General features: G+C 37.8%; 2 protein-coding genes across 3 annotated transcripts in view; both read left to right on the top strand.

The window, feature by feature from the left end:
• The window catches only part of OR2L13 (olfactory receptor family 2 subfamily L member 13), a 202084-nt gene that overhangs the window by 166079 nt on the left and 16105 nt on the right, over nucleotides 1-19900 (top strand). The window contains exon 4 of one of the 2 annotated variants that reach the window (XM_016942407.4): nucleotides 1549-1593. In XM_016942407.4, the coding sequence (XP_016797896.3) occupies nucleotides 1549-1593 (45 nt within the window). Of the gene's footprint in view, nucleotides 1-1548; nucleotides 6052-19900 lie in introns of those variants that run through there. The other variant, XM_063809053.1, reaches the window with a different exon arrangement.
• On the top strand, nucleotides 17377-19258 carry LOC739832 (olfactory receptor 2M3-like). The gene has a single exon (XM_009441867.5). The coding sequence runs from the start codon at nucleotides 17953-17955 to the stop codon at nucleotides 18784-18786; it is 834 nt and encodes a 277-aa protein (XP_009440142.4). The 5' UTR covers nucleotides 17377-17952; the 3' UTR covers nucleotides 18787-19258.

Here is a 19900-nt window from a genome sequence, read left to right as displayed (position 1 = left end):
CTTGATTCCTCTTCCAATTCCAAGAACAGATCAGTGACATAATCACAGAGGGAAACAGGAATGAGATCTTATCTTGACACATCTTCATGAAGTGTCCAATGACATTGAGGTTTTGATTTCTTTCAACTGAAAGATCCTAGCCCAAGACAGAAAAATGAAGTTGAAAAATTATATTCTGCTACTTCTCCCAGACCAAAACCTATCACAAGAAATCTTTTTAATTTTATTTTGAATTAACAAATAATATTGTATGTGTTCATGGAATACAATATGATGTTTTAGATATGTTGATAATGTAAAATGATTAAATCAGGCTAATTAACAAACCCAACACTTCATATATTTATTTTCTTGTGTGGTGAAAACTTTTAAAATCAACTTTAAGCAATTGTGCAATATATAACACACTATTATTTATTATAGGCTTCGTTCTGTACAATAGATCAGTAATACTTATTCCTCCTGTCTAACTAAAACTTTCTATGCTTTGATCAACATCCTTTTCCCACCCATTCTTATCCCCATACCTCTGATAACCATCATTCTACTCTCTACTTCTATGAGTTGAACTTTTCTAGATTCCACATGTAGGTGAGATCACTTAGTATTTGTCTTTTTTGAGCCTAGCTTACTGACTTAGTGTTATGCTGTTCGGGTTGATCCATGCTGTCAAAAATGAAAATATTCCCCCATTTTTGAGGGCTGAATAACATCCCATTGTGAATACATACTGCATTTTCTTTATCCATTCATCTGAAGATGGATACCTACGTTCCTTTATAAATTTGTTTTGTCCAAATTCCCCTTTCGTTTTTTTTTTTTTTTTTTCTATTTTAAGTTCTGGGATACATGTGCAGAACCTGCAGGTTTGTTACATATGTATACATGTGCCATGGTGGTTTGCTGCACCCATTAACCCATTGTCCAGGTTTTAAGCCCTGCATGTATTAGGTACTTCTCCTAATGCTATCCTTCCCCTTGCCACCACTCCCTGGCAGATGCTGGTGTATGATGTTCCCCTCCCTGGGTCCATGTGTTCACATTGTTCAACTCCCACTTATGAGTGAGAACATGTGGTGTTTGGTTTTCTATTCCAGTGTTACTTTGCTGAGGATAATGTCTTTCAGCTTCATCCATGTCCCTGAAAAAGACATTAACTCATTCTTTTTAATGGTTGCATAGTATTCCATGATATATATGTGCCACATATTCTTTATCCAGTCTGTTGGGGCGATCAGACCCAACACCAGGCTGTGGGGGCTATGAAGTCCGGCGGAGTCAAAGGAATGAGACAAGACAAGTTAAGAGCACTTAAAGTGGGACCACAGGGCCAACGCTAGTTTGAAGGCTGTGAAGACCCAGGCTCTGAAAGCCCGCACTATTTATAGGTGATCAAACAAAGAAGCAGGTGGTGAGGATGTGGGGGTTGAAAGAAAGTGGTGTATCAAGTGCATGATCTACAACTGTAACGGTTTAGCATTTTCTTTGAAGCATATGGAACATGTTCTGCTACTTGAGATAATGGGAAACATGTTCTTCTCGTTGCAGATACAATTGATCTCTGAACCTGGGAATGCTAGAAGCAAGAAGCCAGTAAGTCTAAACACATTCCAGAGGCCACGAGGGGTTTTATGCCCTGAGCTATGGATTCCATCCAAGCCATGAGGGGTTTTATGCCCTGGGCTTAGATTGTGGTGCAGCAGGGCAGCCTTCCACCCTTTGGCACAGAGTTTGGTGTACCAAAGGCCATGAGGGGTTTTAGACCCCGGACCCCGGACATGTTCCAAGACTCTTTTACACTATGTCAGACATGCAAGCCCTGCCTCAGCTTTTTTCCCAACACTCAGCTTTTCCCCAACACAGTCTATCACTGATGGGCATTTGGGTTGGTTCCAAGTCTTTCCTATTGTAAATAGTGCTGCAATAAGCATACGTGTGCATGTGTCTTTATAACAGAATGATTTATAATCCTTTGGGTGTATATCCAGGAATGGGATTGCTGGATCAAATGGTATTTCTGGTTCTAAATCCATGAGGAATCACCACACTGTCTTCCACAATGGCTGAATTAATTTAAATTCCCACCAACAGTGAAAAAGTGTTTCTATTTCTCCATATCATCTCCAGCATCTGTTGTTTCCTGACTTCTTAATGATTGCCATTCTAACTGGTGTGAGATGGTAGCTCCTTGTGGTTTTGATTTGCATTTCTCCAGTGACCAATGATGATGAGCTTTTTTTTTATATGTTTTTTGGCTGCATAAATGTCTTATTTTGAGAACTGTCTGTGCATATCCTTTGCCCACTTTTGATGGGCTCTTTTTTTTTTCTTGTAAATTTGTTTAAGTTCATTGTAGATTCTGGATATTAGCCCTTTGTCAGATGGATAGATTGCAAAACTTTCCTCCCATTCTGTAGGTTGTCTGTTCACTCTGATGTCAGTGTCTTTTGCTGTGAAGAAGCTCTTTAGTTTAATTAGATCCCATTTGTCAATTTTGGCTTTTGTTGTTATTGCTTTTGGTGTTTTAGTCATGAAGCCTTGCCAATGCCTATGTCCTGAATGGTATTGCCTACGTTTTCTTCTAGGGTTTTTATGGTTTTGGGTCTTATATTTCACTCATTAATTCATCTTGGGTTAATTTTTGTGTAAAGAGTAGGGAAGGGGTCCAGTTTCAGTTTTCTGCATATGGCTAGACTGTTTTCCCAACACCATTTATTAAATAGAGAATCCTTTCCCCATTGCTTGTTTTGTCTGGTTTGTCAAAGATCAGATGGTTGTAGATATGTGGTGTTGTTTCTGAGGCCTCTGTTCTGTTCCATTGGTCTATATGTCTGTTTTGGTACCAGTACCATGCTGTTTCAGTTACTGTAGCCTTGTAGTATAGTTTGAAGTCAGGTAGCATGATGCTCCAGCTTTGTTCTTTTTGATTGGGATTGTCTTGGCTATACGGGCTCTTTTTTGGTGCCATGTGAAATTTAAAGTAGTTTTTTTCTAATTCTATGAAGAAAGTCAAAGGTAGCTTAATGGGAATAGCATTGAATCTATACATTGCTTTGAACAGTATGGCCATTTTCATGATATTGATTCTTCCTATCTATGAACATGGAATGTTTTTCCATTTGTTTGTGTTCTCTCTTATTCCTTGAACAGTGGTTTGTAGTTCTCCTTGAAGAGGTCCTTCACGTTCCTTGTAAGTTGTATTCCTAGGTATTTTATTCTCTTTGTAGCAATTGTGAATGGCAGTTCACTCATGATTTGCCTCTGTTTGTCTATTATTGGTGTATAGGAATGCTTGTGATTTTTGCACATTGACTTTGTATCCTGAGACTTTGCTGAAGTTGCTTATCACCCTAAGGAGTTTTTGGGTGAGATGATGGGGTTTTCTAAATAAACAATCAAGTCATTTGCAAACAGAGACAGTTTGACTTCCTCTCTTCCTATTTGAATACGCTTTCTTCCTTTCTCTTGCCTAATTGCCCTGACCAGAACCTTCAATACTATGTTGAATAGGAGTGGTGAGAGAGGGCATCCTTTTCTTGTGCCTGTTTTCAAAGGGAATACTTCCAGCATTTGCCCATTCAGTATGATATTGGCCATGGATTTGTCATAAATAGCTCTTATTATTTTGAGAAATGTTGCAACAATACCTAGCTTATTGAGTGTTTTTAGCATGAAGGGGTGTTGAATTTTCTGCATCCATTGAGATAATTATCTGGTTTTTGTTATTGGTTCTGTTTATATGATAGATTATGATTAATGATTGTTGTATGTTGAACCAGTCTTGCATCTCAGGATGAAGCCGACTTGATTGTGTTGGATACGCTTTTTGATGTGCTGCTGGATTTGATTTGCCAGTATTTTACTGTGAATTTTCACATCGAGGTTTATCAGGGATATTGGCCTGAAAATTTTTGTTGTTGTTGTGTCTCTGCCAGGTTTTGGTATCAGGATAATGCTGACCCCATAAAATGAGTTAGGAATGAGTCCCTCTTTTTCTATTGTTTGGATTAGTTTCAGAAGGAATGGTACCAGATCCTCTTTGTACCTCTGGTAGAATTTGGTTTTGAATCTGTCTGGTCCTGGGCTTTATTATTATTATTATTATTATTATTATTTGGTTGGTAGGCTATTAATTACTGCCTCAATCAGGACTTGTTGTTGGTGTATTCAGAAACTCATCTTCTTCCTGGTTTAGTCTTGGGAGGGTGTATGTGTCCAGGAATTTATCCATTTCTTCTAGGTTTTCTAGTTTATTTGCACAGACGTGTTTATAGTATTCTCTGATGGCAATTTGTATTTCTGTGGGATCAGAGGTGATATCCCCTTTATCATTTTTTATTGTGTCTTTTTGATTCTTCTTCTCTTTTCTTCTGTATTAGTCCGGCTAGTGCTCTATTTTGTTAATCTCCTCAAAAAAACGGCTTCTGTGTTTATTGATTTTTGAAGGGTTTTTCATGTCTCTATCTCCTTCAGTTCTGCTCTGATCTTAGTTATTTCCTGTCTTCTGCTAGCTTTTGAATTTGTTTGCACTTGCTTCTCTAGTTCTTTTAATTGTGATGTTAGTGTGTGAATTTTAGATGTTTCTCAGTTTCTGATGTGGGCACTTAGTGCTATAAATTTCCCTCTAAACACTGCTTCAGCTATATCCCAGAGATTCTGGTACATTGTGTCTTTGTTCTCATTGACATCAAAGAATGTATATATTTCTGCCTTAATTTTGTTCCTTTATTTCTTAACTAATGTAAATAACACTGCAATGAATATAGGAATGCAGATATCTCTTCAACGTACTGATTTTGATTCCTTTGGTTATAGAGATTGTATGGTACTACTGTTTCCAATTTTCTGAGGAATTGCCATATGGTTTAGCTTACTTCACAACCAAGAGTGCACAAGGGTCATTTTTACTCCACCCCTTCATCAACACTTGTTATATTGTATGTTTTTGATAATACCCATTATTACAATTGTGAGACAATATCTCATTGTGGTTTTATGTTTTCCTGATGATCAGTGATGAGAAGCATTTTCTCATATATCTGATGGTCATTTGTATGTCTTCTTTTGAGAAGTGTCTATTTAAGTACTTTGCCTATTTTTTGATTGGGTTATTTGTTTACTTGCTTTTGAGTTGTTTGAGTTTCTTATATATTTTGGATAATAAACCTCTAAAAAAGTGTAGTTTGCATTTTCTTCCAACCTGTGGGATGTCTCTTCACTATATTGTGTCTTTGCTATGTGAAACTTTTTAGTTTGAAACAATTCTTTTTTTTCTTTTTTTGCTTTGTCACCTGTGCTTTAGGTGCCATATGCAAGAAATCGTTGTCCAAACCAATGCTGTGGAGCAGCTCCCCTGTGTATGTTTTCTTCTAGAGGTTTTACAGTTTCAGGTCTTACACTCAAGTTTTAAATCCATATTGAGTTGATTTTTGTATATGGTATGAAACAAGGATCCAATTCTATATTTCTGCACATGGATATATAATTTTCCCAACAACATTTGTTGAAGACAGTGTTCTTTTTCCATTGTGTTTTTGGCACCTTTGTCAAAAATCAAGTGTTCACAAGTGTGTGGGTTTTTACAATACATTATAACATACATGTCAGACCTTTTATAATAGGTCCTGGGCCAAAGTGACCATTATTCTCTGAATGAGAAGTCCACTCATTCAAAGCACATAGAAATGGGCCCAATCAGCATAATTATTCCTCACATAAGGTTTAGCAAAGAGTGTTCTAGCTCCCTGAAGAATTATTGATTTTCACAGCCATATCTCACACATTCTGTTTGCTAAGATTTTTGTTTTATTGTCACCTTCTTGAAGAGATATTCTTAGGCTAACTACTTAAAGAAGCAATCACTCCTCAAACTCTTATTCTACAACTTTCTTAACTGCATTAATTTTCCACAAGGCACATTTATCTCTCCAAACCACAGTATTTGTTAATCCACTTTATTGTCTATTTTTACCATAACATTTATTCATAGTTTATTTCATCAGTGCTTGCATCTGGCAAATAGTACAAACTTAATAAAACTGTTAATGAATCACATCATTCTGATCTAAGTAATTAACTAATGAATGGGCATATAGCCCATTTGGCTGATAGCTACAATCATCAGGGTTTCTGACATTGGGAAATACATATGGTGACTGCCAGGTTGCTGAGAAGGGAAAAACATACGCAAGAGCTTTTCTAATAATTAAGCTGAAAAGAGATAATCAGAGTTAAGACACACATATATTTATGTACATGAAGCAAAGATTTAGGCTGAGCACCATGAGTCACATCTGTTATCCCAGCAATTTGGGAGGCAAAGGTGAGTGGATCACTTGGGTCCAGGAGTCTGAGACCAGCCTGGGAAACCTGGCAAGACATGGTATGTTAGTCTCTTCTCACACTGCTATAAAGAACTTTCCTGAGACTGGGTAATTTATAAAGGAAGAAGATTTAATTGACTCACAGTTCCTTATGCCAACAGAAGGAGAAGGGGAAGCAAGCGCCTTCTTTATGAAGCAGCAGGAGATAGAGGGTGAAGGGGAAAGAGACCATTATAAAACCAAAAGACCTCATGAGAACTCACTATCATGAGAGCAACATGGGGGAAACTGCCCTATGATCCAATTACTTCCTGTTAGATCTCTCCCTCAACACCTGGGGATTACAATTCGAGACGAGATTTGGGTGGGGACAGAAAGCCAAGCCATATAAAATGGTCTCTAAAAAACAAACAAAAAAAAGAATAGCCACACATGGTGGCACACGCCCATAGTCCCAACTACTCAGGAGGCAGAGATTAGAGGATCAGCTGAGCTTGGGAGGTTGAAGCTGCAATGAACCATGTTGGATACAGTGAGTTCCTCTTCAAAGGTTCCGCTTGTTCAACTCCCTCTCTTTGTCCTCTATTTTCAAAGCTTAACTTCCTTGCCTGCTTGACCCTAGTTATGGTAAACAACCTTCTAGCCATTCCCAATCTGTAATCCACTTCCTTTCCCAATCTTTAACCCATATCCATTCCCAATCTGTAACAACCCACATCTGTTCCTCATTTGGCACCCTTAGTTCCGAAACTGCCCTTCCCGCTGCTGTAGCTCCGCCCCCTGCTCCATAGGAAGTAGCCAATTGAGATCAGCTTAGATTGTGCTGTCTGACTGCAGCCAATGGGGACTGGACACAGTAGCAGGGACTGACTGCATTAGGAATAAAAACCCCATCCCTCCTTTTTTCTGTGTGCTCTTATAGTGATCAGAAGAGCAAGCAGTACCCTTCTGCAGAAGTAAATTTGCCTTGCTGAGAAATCCTTTATTTGAGTACTCATTTTCTTTGCACCTCCGAGCTCTTCCTTCCAACAATTTGGGGGCTCGTCCAGGATTCCTATTCTCCTCCGGGAAAGGGTTTCTGATACCCTCTCATGAAAAGATGCGTCCCACTGTCTTGTTGTGATGGCCTCAGGGTAAGGAATCGGGACTCACTCAGTGTGATGAATAAACCCGGACTCTCAGCAACACGGGCATAAAGTATCTTTACACACCATGGTGACCATGTAACTCTGTGCACAGATCAAGGTAAGAAACGTCGTGGGGGTGACAAAGTAATAAATATAGACAATATATCTATTTTATATATTATATATATAAAGAAATAGATAATTTTGGACTTGCAAATATTCTAGTCAGAATATCACAGGGCAAACCCCAAAATTGGAGCTCAGCTTGGGAGGCTACATGGTTCCTTGCCTTCATGGAGGAAAGAATTCAAGAGCAAGCCAGCAGAGTAAAGTGAAATCAAGTTTATTGAAAAGTAAAGGAATAAAAAGGTGGCTACCCCACAGGCAGAGTAGCAGCATGAGTTTATTACATAGTTGTGGTTATTATTTTTTGATTATATGCTAAATAGAGAGTGAATTATTCATGAGTATTCTGGGATGGTGTGGGGAGTTCTAGGAACTGAGGGGTCTTCACCCTTTCAGATGATATAGGGTAACTTCTGGACATTGTCCTGGCCTTTTTAAACTGTCATGGGGCTGGTGGGAGTTTCCTTTGGTATGCTAATGTATTCTAATTATAATGAGCAGTGAGGACCACCGGAGGTCGCTTTTATTGCCATGTTGGTTTTAGAAAGTTGTGGCCAGCTTATTTACCACATCCTGTTTTATCAGTGCAGTCTATGTTACTTGTATCTTGTGAAACAAGTCCTGCTGAATTCTTATGTCAGGAATATTCAAGGGCATTTCGAAAAATATACGTGCTTGGATTGCAACTCCAGATTTCAGATATTTAGCCTAACTGAGATATGCCTTTTTCTTATGTCTATGTTTTAGTTAATTTTTGCATAGTTATAAGTACTTAATATATGGCAATAGCATTAGCATAAAATTAGAAAAACATTTATAATGTGGGATGATTTTATTTCCAACCCCCATTCTTCAAATATGTACTCTGTCCTCTCTCTAGTATAAAGGAGTTTTCAGTTCATTGTGTATCATTCCACAGATAGGTACATATATGACCATATATTATTTTTATTAATTGCTATACTGCATCTTACTTTTAAAAATGTTGTTATGGTGAAATGTAAAACACATACACACACAAAGCCATAGGCAAGATAACCATGAGGAAACAAGGTATTATGAATTGAACACCTGTGTAACCACTTGCCAGTTCAAGATACAGAACAATGTCAGCACTCTCAGAAGCCCTTTGCATTCTCATTTCCAAACAAAAAGTCCTCCTTCCACATATATGTAATTACTAAAATATCTAGTAGTAATATTGTTCATACTTTCATTTATTTTTAAGTTCTAAAGAAATATGTAAACTTCATACATTAATTTTAATCTGCTTATTCTACTGAGTTTGGTCTCTGGTGAGTTTTACATTAGTGGGACACATTTGTGTCTCTCTTTCATTTTTATTGTAATAAAAACATTTCATGTTATCTTCTTATTGCAATACATTTAGCCATTTCAGGGTTGATGGGTACCTATTTGGATTCTATCACATCTGATGCTGTAACACAGATTGCTGTAGAAATCTTCTGGTTGTTCTGTGCAAGAGCTCTAATTGATTATATACCCAGGAACTGCTGGGTTACAGCACTAGTAAATTTCCAAATTTAATAGAAAATACCACACTACTTCCAAACAGTATGAAATTTGCACTCTATAGGAAGACATTGGAAGTCATAATAATCAAATTTATCATCCACACAATTTTTGTGTGTATTTCTTTTATTTTTAAAGTTTCATAATTCAGATACATGTAGTAATGTTGAATAGTGCTATTACTTTTCATCTCTCAAGTTTTTACAGTAAGGTTTAATACTCTGTTTTATATTAACATATCATCATTCATTAATCCATTCTACTCTAGGAATTTTCAGTTTCTGACTATATTGAATAATGCTGCTATGAATTTTCTTTTATATGTCTTTGGTACATGAGCTTAAACTTTCTCTTTTTGATAAGTTTATAAATATATGTATACATATGTATATGTATAGCTGTATACTTACATAAGCATATATGTTACATATAAGCATATATAATATATAATATATAGAAGTATATATGTATATATACTTATTTAAGTATATACAGAAGTTATATATATGTTTTATATATGATATACATAAGTATATACACATAAGGTTAGTAGATAAGTATATTTAACATATGTAAGTATATTTAAAAGATATATACTTATATATCATTCATATATACTTAAATAAGTGTACATAAATATATGTTTACATATATTTATATTATACATAAGTATATTTAAGTATTATATATGTACATATATGTACATAATTCATATAATTTAAATTACTTAGTGTGTGTAGATATATAATTGATCTATCCATTAGGTAATTCTTCCAAAAAGTTATACAAATATTCATCTCAGTAATAATATGTGAGAATGTGTTTGCCATTTTGTACCAAAAAACACATTGTGCCCTAAAACATTTTGATAGTTTGCAAACATATAACTGAATATTTATTTCTAAGTGCCATTTACATTTTCATAAATGAGACAACATCTTTTTCTATTTTTTAGAGCTATTTGTGTTTTATTTTCTGGGAAATGTTACCTATTTTACCATAGAGTTATTGGTTTTTTAAATATATATATATATTGATGTTTGGAATCCTTTATATTTCCAGTATAAATCTGTGTCTGTGTCTGTGCAATATAATTCAACATTGTTTTAAGTTTTATGTGTCTTTTGTTTTTCTTTATAATGATCACTACAATCAAGAATTGTTTAAAAATAGTCAAATTTATAAATAAATCTTTTTTCAGTGATAGATTTTGTATCATATTTTTAAAGGTTTTTGAGCTCCAGGATTTTTAATTTTTTTCTGATTTTTTTGTAAAGGTCTTTTTATTAACAAGTCTAATGCCTATTTGGAGTTTATTTTCTTATAAAAATGTAAGCATTAACTTCATTTTGGTTGTTGTTACTGGTTAACTGGTTGTCCCAACATGGTTAACTGAACAAGTTCTCTTCTCTGGCAGTTTCAAATGCTAGTAAACGGTATATAATTTTAATTTTTATTACTTTATATTTTAATATATTAGTTTTTCAATTCAGTAATAGTCTAACTTTTTTGCATGACTTTTCTGACAATTTTTGCATGTTAATTATGCACGTGATGAACTTTAGAAACAGCTTGACTACTTCTTGAAGTTATATATTCATATATTATTGTAATCAGATTAAATTTTTAAACTAATTTTAATTTTAAAATCAAATTTATTCATATGCGCTATGTTTATACATACAATTGAAGAAAAAATTATGCATCATTAAATACCACACATATCCACGCAGTCAGTCCCTGTTACTGTGTGTGGTCCCCATTGGCTGGAGTTGGACAGCACAATCTAAGCTGATCCCGATTGGCTACTTCAAATGGAGCAGGGGTCTGGGCTACAGCAGCTGCAGGAAGAGCAGTTTCCGAACTAAGGGTGCCAAATAAGGAACAGCTGTGGGTTGTTACAGATTGGGAATGGATGTGGGTTACAGATTGAGAACAGATGTGTGTTACAGATTGGGAACGGCTGGAAGGTTGTTTACCGTAACTAGGGGCAAGGACGCAGGGAAGTTAGGCATTGAAAACAGAGAGCAAAGACAGAGGGAGTTGAACAAGCGGAACCTTTGAAGAGAAACTCACTGTATCCAACAATTTCCCCCTCTTTCTTTTTAGAATTCTTCCTCTTCAAACTTTTTAGCATGTTTTGACTCTGCTGTTCTGCTTGGTTTTCTTAAAGTAGGAGCTTATCTGAATAAGACGGGGGAGAATTAAAGGTTTTGGTGAGAGCTGTTTTTATAGTCTCTGCACTAATCCATGAAGACAAGGTATAATGCAGCATCCTGCAAGAATAACCTGTAACAACTGCAAGAGGTAAGGCTTAAGGTCTTTTTAATTGTTCCATCAGGGGCTGTGTTATTAGGGATGGAATAAGGACAGACTGGTTGGTAAGCTCTTGGAAGGGCTTAAGCTCCCTGCATCCCGTTAGGTCTCCAGCGAAGGCTAAATTTTCCCCCTGCCGTGAGAAACATGAGGTAAAATTGGCATCAGGAGACGGAGGCTGGATGGCCCTCGGGGGCTGACCTGCAGGGTGTCAGACTTCAGGGAACAGCAGAGAGAGAGAGAGCTCAGCAGAATTCATTACCCCAGGCTGTGGGGTCTTGGAAGAGAGCTACCATACAGCTCATGCCGGGTCGGCTGGAAGACCATCCGACTGGTCATTGGGTATGGAAGGGATAAAGGAGATATAAGAGGGTTCAATTTTTCTTAGCTTTAGTTTGGTAGGACTCTCCCCCAGAACAATGGTCCATGGCTCTGGAGGTGGTGATGCCTTCTTGACTCGGGTATGATAAGTCCACCCTCTTTATGCTGCGGTCTCGGTGGTTAGAAGCACTAGGTAGGGTCCTTCCCAAGCCGGTTTGAGTTTTCCTTCTTTGCGACCTTTGATGAGGATGTTATCCCCAGGCTGATGCTGGTATGCTGGGAACTCTAGGGGTAGTGTCTGTGCTAAAAGACCTTTAGTTCTGAGGGAAGAGAAAGTGGTAGACCAAGTATGAATGTCAGCAGTGGATTGTAAATAGGGCAACCCATATAGCATCTCATAAGGAGCTATACCAACATATTTCTGAGGGGCAGTTTGGATTCTTATCAAGGCAATGGGAAGGCATTTGGTCCATGGCAACCGTGTGTCTAAGACTAATTTGGTCAAGTGGCTCTTCAAAGTTTGGTTCATTTTCTCCACTCTTCCTGATGAAGGTGGGTGCCAGGGAGTATGGTATTCCCATGTTATGTCTAGTGTTTGGGTTAATTTCTTAATGACATGCACAGTGAAATGAGTCCCATTATCTGAATCAATATTTTCTATTCGTCCAAATTTTTCCAAAGGTGTGAGGTACCCCGAAGGCATACTTGGAATCAGTATAAATAGCCCCTTCCTGGTTTTGCAAGCGTTTCAAAGCCTGATTTAATGCAAATGATTCACAAGTTTGGGCAGACCAATTATTAGGCAATCTTCCTGACTCTATTTCTGTGAGAGCTTCCCCATAAACTACTGAATAACCTTTGCGTTTTTTCCCTTCAATTACCTGGGAAAAGCCATCTGAAATAAGTGCTGCCCTGTTTTGAAAGGGGTCTGTATTAAATCGGACCTTACTTTTGTGTGATAATCAATTAAATCTAAACACTGATGCTCAGGTCCTTTTAGATTTGGATTCCCTGTTAGGAAACCTGCTGGGTTAAGTGAATTATCAGTGGTTAGGGTTAAATCATCCCTTTCTAATAGGATAGCTTCATACTTTAAAATCCTTGAGCCACTGATACTTTTAAATCAGTGAGCCATCTTCCTGCTTTCTGGTTTAAAATAGTTCTAACTTGATGGGATGTGCTTACAACCAAATTTCCCCAAAGGTTAGCTGTCTGCTTTCTTCAGTTAACAAGGTGGTGGCTGCAATAGATGGACCACATTCGGGCCATCCACAGGTTACGGGGTCTAAAACCTTTGATAGGAAGGCTACAGGTTGCCGGTGGCCCCCATGTTCTTGGGTAAGTACCCCTAAAGTTACTCCCTTGTTTACATTATCTTGTCCCCCAGTCTGGAGTGCAATGGTGTGATCTTGGCTCACTGCAACCCCCACCTCCTGGGTTCAAGCGATTCTACTGTCTCAGCCTCCCTAGTAGCTGGGATTACAGGTGTGTACCACCATGCCCAGCTAATTTTTTGTATTATTTAAGTAGAGATGGGGTTTCACCATGTTGGCCAGGCTGGTTTCAAATTCCTGACCTCAGTCAATCCGCCTGCCTTGGCCTCCTAAAGTGTTGGGATTACAGGCGTAAGCCACCATGCCCAGCTGACTGCGGGTCTTATTCTTAAAAATAAAATACATATATTATTTAGATTTATTTTATTTTATTTTTTTTATTATTATACTTTATAGAGTTAATCTTTATATTAGTCCATGTGTCAATGGAGAGAGATTTGTGGTTTTTAAGTATATCATGTTTTAGTCAAAACATGTTATTTATCTACATATTAACTTTTCTATAATATTTCTTTTTTTAACCATGCACTCTTTCATTAATGAAAAATCATCTACCTGATTTGTACCCACTAGCAAGCCAACATCCATGCTTCTTTTTTTTAATTTTAATTTTTATTTTTTAATTTAATTTATTTTATTTTATTATTATTATACTTTAAGATTTAGGGTACATGTGCACAATGTGCAGGTTAGTTACATATGTATACATGTGCCATGCTGGTGTGCTGCACCCATTAACTAGTCATTTAGCATTAGGTATATCTCCTAATGCTATCCCTCCCCCCTCCCCCCACCCCACAACAGTCCCCAGAGTGTGATGATCCCCTTCCTGTATCCATGTGTTCTCAATGTTCAATTCCCACCTATGAGTGAGAACATGCGGTGTTTGATTTTTTGTCCTTGGCGATAGTTTACTGAGAATGATGATTTCCAATTTCATCCATGTCCCTACAAAGGACATGAACTCATCATTTTGTATGGCTGCATAGTATTCCATGGTGTATATGTGCCACATTTTCTTAATCCAGTCTATCATTGTTGGACATTTGGATTGGTTGCAAGTCTTTGCTATTGTGAATAGTGCCGCAATAAACATACGTGTGCATGTGTCTTTATAGCAGCGTGATTTATAGTCCTTTGGGTATATACCCAGTAATGGGATGGCTGGGTCAAATGGTATTTCTAGTTCTAGATCCCTGAGGAATCGCCACACTGACTTCCACAATGGTTGAACTTATTTACACTCCCACCAACAGTGTAAAAGCATTCCTATTTCTCCACATCCTCTCCAGCACCTGTTGTTTCCTGACTTTTTAATGATTGCCATTCTAACTGGTGTGAGGATGGTATCTCATTGTGGTTTTGATTTGCATTTCTCTGATGGCCAGTGATGATGAGCATTTTTTCATGTGTCTTTTGGCTGCATAAATGTCTTCTTTTGAGAAGTGTCTGTTCATGTCCTTCACCCACTTTTTGATGGGGTTGTTTGTTTTTTTCTTGTAAGTTTGTTTGAGTTCATTGTAGATTCTGAATATTAGCCCTTTGTCAGATGAGTAGGTTGCAAAAATTTTCTCCCATTCTGTAGGTTGCCTGTTCACTCTGATGGTAGTTTCTTTTGCTGTGCAGAAGCTCTTTAGTTTAATTAGATCCCATTTGTCAATTTTGGCTTTTGTTGCCATTGCTTTTGGTGTTTTAGACATGAAGTCTTGCCCATGCCTATGTCCTGAATGGTAATGCCTAGGTTTTCTTCTAGGATTTTTATGCGTGTAGGTCTAACATTTAAGTCTTTAATCCATCTTGAATTTATTTTTGTGTAAGGTGTAAGGAAGGGATCCAGCTTCAGCTTTCTACATATGGCTAGCCAGTTTTCCTAGCACCATTTATTAAATAGGGAATCCTTTCCCCATTGCTTGTTTTTCTCAGGTTTGTCAGAGGTCAGATAGTTGTAGATATGCGGCATTATTTCTGAGGGCTCTGTTCTGTTCCATTGATCTATGTCTCTGTTTTGGTACCTGTACCATGCTGTTTTGGTTACTGTAGCCTTGTAGTATAGTTTGAAGTCAGGTAGCGTGATGCCTCCAGCTTTGTTCTTTTTGCTTAGGATTGACTTGGCGAAGCGGGCTCTTTTCTGGTTCCATATGAACTTTAAAGTAGTTTTTTCCAATTCTGTGAAGAAAGTCATTGGTACCTTGATGGGGATGGCATTGAATCTATAAATTACCTTGGGCAGTATGGCCATTTTCACGATATTGATTCTTCCTACCCATGAGCAAGGAATGTTCTTCCATTTGTTTGTATCCTCTTTTATTTCATTGAGCAGTGGTTTGTAGTTCTCCTTGAAGAGGTCCTTCACATCCCTTGTAAGTTGGATTCCTAGGTATTTTATTCTCTTTGAAGCAATTGTGAATGGGAGTCCACTCATGATTTGGCTCTCTGTTTGTCTGTTATTGGTGTATAAGAATGCTTGTGATTTTTGTACATTGATTTTGTATCCTGAGACTTTGCTGAAGTTGCTTATCAGCTTACGGAGATTTTGGGCTGAGACAATGGGGTTTTCTAGATATACAATCATGTCATCTGCCAACAGGGACAGTTTGTCTTCCTCTTTTCCTAATTGAATACCCTTTATTTCCTTGTCCTGCCTAATTGCCCTGGCCAGAACTTCCAACACTATGTTGAATAGGAGTGGTGAGAGAGGGAATCCCTGTCTTGTGCCAGTTTTCAAAGGGAATGCTTCCAGTTTTTGCCCATTCAGTATGATATTGGCTGTGGGTTTGTCATAGATAGCTCTTATGATTTTGAGATAAGTCCCATCAATACCTAATTTATTGAGAATTTTTAGCATGAAGGGTTGTTGAATTTTGTCAAAGGCCTTTTCTGCATCTACTGAGATAATCATGTGGTTTTTGTCTTTGGTTCTGTTTATATGCTGGATTACATTTATTGATTTGTGTATATTGAAGCAGCCTTGCATCCCAGGGATGAAGCCCACTTGATCATGGTGCATAAGCTTTTTGATGTGCTGCTGGATTCAGTTTGCCAGTATTTTATTGAGGATTTTTGCATCAATGTTCATCAAGGATATTGGTCTAAAATTCTCTTTTTTGGTTGTGTCTCTGCCTGGCTTTGGTATCAGGATGATGTTGGCCTCATAAAATGGGTTAGGGAGGATTCCCTCTTTTTCTATTGATTGGAATAGTTTCAGAAGGAATGGTACCAGTTCCTCCTTGTACCTCTGGTAGAATTCGGCTGTGAATCAATCTGGTCCTGGACTCTTTTTGGTTGGTAAGCTATTGATTATTGCCACAATTTCAGCTCCTGTTATTGGTCTATTCAGAGATTCAACTTCTTCCTGGTTTAGTCTTGGGAGGGTGTATGTGTCGAGGAATTTATCCATTTCTTCTAGATTTTCTAGTTTATTTGCGTAGAGGTGTTTGTAGTATTCTCTGATGGTAGTTTGTATTTCTGTGGGATCGGTGGTGATGTCCCCTTTGTCATTTTTTATTGCGTCTATTTGATTCTTCTCTCTTTTTTTTTATTAGTCTTTCTAGCAGTCTATCAATTTTGTTGATCCTTTCAAAAAACCAGCTCCTGGATTCATTAATTTTTTGAAGGGTTTTTTGTGTCTCTATTTCCTTCAGTTGTGCTCTGGTTTTAGTTATTTCTTGGCTTCTGCTAGCTTTTGAATGTGTTTGCTCTTGCTTTTCTAGTTCTTTTAATTGTGATGTTAGGGTGTCAATTTTGGATCTTTCCTGCTTTCTCTTGTGGGCATTTAGTGCTATAAATTTCCCTCTACACACTGCTTTGAATGTGTCCCAGAGATTCTGGTATGTTGTGTCTTTGTTCTCGTTGGTTTCAAAGAACATCTTTATTTCTGCCTTCATTTCATTATGTACCCAGTAGTCATTCAGGAGCAGGTTGTTCAGTTTCCATGTAGTTGAGCAGTTTTGAGTGAGTTTCTTAACCCCAAGTTCTAGTTTGATTGCACTGTGGTCTGAGAGACAGTTTGTTATAATTTCTGTTCTTTTACATTTGCTGAGGAGTGCTTTACTTCCAACTATGTGGTCATTTTTGGAATAGGTGTGTTGCGGTGCTGAAAAAAATGTATATTCTGTTGATTTGGGGTGGAGAGTTCTGTAGATGTCTATTAGGTCCGCTTGGTGCAGAGCTGAATTCAATTGCTGGGTATCCTTGTTGATTTTCTGTCTCGTTGATCTGTCTAATGTTGACAGTGGGGTGTTAAAGTCTCCCATTATTATTGTGTGGGAGTCTAAGTCTCTTTGTAGGTCACTCAGGACTTGCTTTATGAACCTGGGTGGTCCTGTATTGGGTGCTCGCGCATGGTGCGCTGCTCCCACTGTCCTGCACTCCCTAGTGAGATGAACCTGGTACCTCAGAGGGAAATGTAGAAATCACCCGTCTTCTGCATCGCTCATGCTGGGAGCTGTAGACCGGAGTTGTTCCTATTCGGCCATCTTGGCTGCCACCCAATCGATTGCCCTAATTTTTAATGGATAAAAAGGATGCTCAGAAGAAAAACTTAGCTCCATAATTTTATAAGTGAGACAGTGCTGAAAGAACATATTTCTTTATGATTCTATAATTCTTAACCTTTGAGTTTCCTACTTCTAGTCATGCTGTATTGATCACTCAACTACAGAATTTACCACAATCACATGCTTTATAAGGTACCAAGTAAAGTTTTGCCAAATTAATGAACTGGTTTTGTTGTGCTAGGGAAAAAACATATTCATCATGGCATGGGAGAATCAGACCTTCAACTCCGGCTTCATCCTCCTGGGAATCTTCAATCACAGCCCCACCCACACCTTCCTCTTCTTTCTGGTCCTGCACATCTTTTAGGTGGCCTTCATGGGAAACTCCATCATGGTTCTCCTCATCTACCTGGATACCCAGCTCCATACCCCCATGTACTTCCTCCTCAGCCAACTGTCCCTCATGGACCTCATGCTCATCTGCACCACTGTACCCAAGATGGCCTTCCACTACTTGTCTGGCAGCAAGTCCATTTCTATGGCTGGCTGTGCCACACAAATTTTCTTCTGTGTATCACTGCTTGGCTCTGAATGCTTTCTGTTGGCTGTTATGGCTTATGACTGCTACACTGCCATTTTCCACCCTCTAAGATACATCAATCTCATGAGACCCAAAGTTTGTGGACTTATGACTGCCTTCTCCTGGATCCTGGGCTCTACAGATGGAATCATTGATGCTGTAGCCACATTTTCCTTCTCCTATTGTAGGTCTCGGGAAATAGCCCACTTCTTCTGTGAGTTACCTTCCCTACTAATCCTCTCATGCAATGACACATCAATATTTGAAAAGGTTATTTTTATTTGCTCTATAGTAATGCTTGTTTTCCCTGTTGCAATCATCATTGCTTCCTATGCTCGAGTTATTCTGGCTGTCATTCACATGGGATCTGGAGAGGGTCGTCGCAAAGCTTTCACCACCTGTTCCTCTCACCTCATGGTGGTGGGAATGTTCTATGGAGCATGTTTGTTCATGTACATACAGCCCACATCTGATCACTCCCCAATGCAGGACAAGATGGTGTCTGTATTCTACACCATCCTCACTCCCATGCTGAATCCCCTCATCTACAGCCTCCGCAACAAGGAAGTGACCAGAGCATTCATGAAGATCTTAGGAAAGGGCAAGTCTGGAGAGAGAGTTACCTCATAAACTTTATGTTTTGATGTCTGCTAAATTATTCTTTCTAATATCCTTCTTTTTCTATAAAGTCCTAAAAATATCATTGATTGTGTGCATTGTTCAACATATTTATGGGCAGGTATATAATTTATTTCAGATAAACTACTTTAGATATGTTTATATTCAATTCAGTTGTGACTACAATATAAGGCATTTTAAATAAAGACATTAAATTTTTTTTAATTTTTAAATTATCTTTTTGGGAAACAAGTAGTGTTTGATTACATTAATAAGTTCTTTAGTGGTGATTTCTGAGATGTCGGTGCAGCCATCAACCAAGTAGTGTTCACTGTACCCAATATATAGTCTTTTGCCCTCTCCAGTCCCCAATATTTACTCCAAGTCCCCAAAGTCCAGTGTATCATTCTTATGCCTGGATGTCTCATAACTTAGCTGGCACATGTGAGTGAGAACGTATGATGTTTGGTTTTCCATTCCTGAGTGACTTCACTTTGTATAATAGTCTCCAATTCCAACCAGGTTGCTGCAAATGCTATTAATTCATTCCTTTTTATGGCTGAGTAGTATTCCATGGTGTATATATATATATATATATATATATATATATATATATATATATCAACTTTTATTTATCCACTCATTGAGTGATGGGCATTTAGGCTGCTTCCATATTGCTGCAATTGCAAATTGTGTTGCTATAAACATGCAACATGTAAGTATCTTTTTCGTATAATGACTTCTTTTCTTCTGAGTACTAACCTTGTAGTGGTATTGCTGGATCAAATGGTGAGTCTACTTTTAGTTGTTTAAGGAATCTTCACACTGTTTTTCCTAGTCTTGTAACAGTTCACATTCCCATCAACTGTGTAAAAGGGTTTCCTTTTCACCACATCCGTGCCAACATCTATTATTGTTTGATTTTCTGATTATGGCCATTCTTGCAAGAGTGAAGTTGTATTGCACTGTGGTTTTGATTTGCATTTCTCTGATAATTAGTGATGTTCAGCATTTTTCCATATGCTTATTGGCCATTTGTATATCCTGTTGAGAATTGTCTATTCAAGTCCCTTAGCCCAATCCCAGTTTGATGGGATTGTTTGTTTTCTTCTTGCTGATTTGTTTG

Source organism: Pan troglodytes, chromosome 1 (genome assembly GCF_028858775.2).
Source record: "Pan troglodytes isolate AG18354 chromosome 1, NHGRI_mPanTro3-v2.0_pri, whole genome shotgun sequence".
In the NCBI taxonomy this organism is placed as follows: Eukaryota; Metazoa; Chordata; class Mammalia; order Primates; family Hominidae; genus Pan; species Pan troglodytes.
This window is presented reverse-complemented; position numbering and strand designations above follow the sequence as displayed.

Bases quoted from the DNA above. Each gene is read 5' to 3' on its own strand.
- LOC739832 (XM_009441867.5), top strand. From the start codon at position 17,953: ATGGGAAACTCCATCATGGTTCTCCTCATCTACCTGGATACCCAGCTC.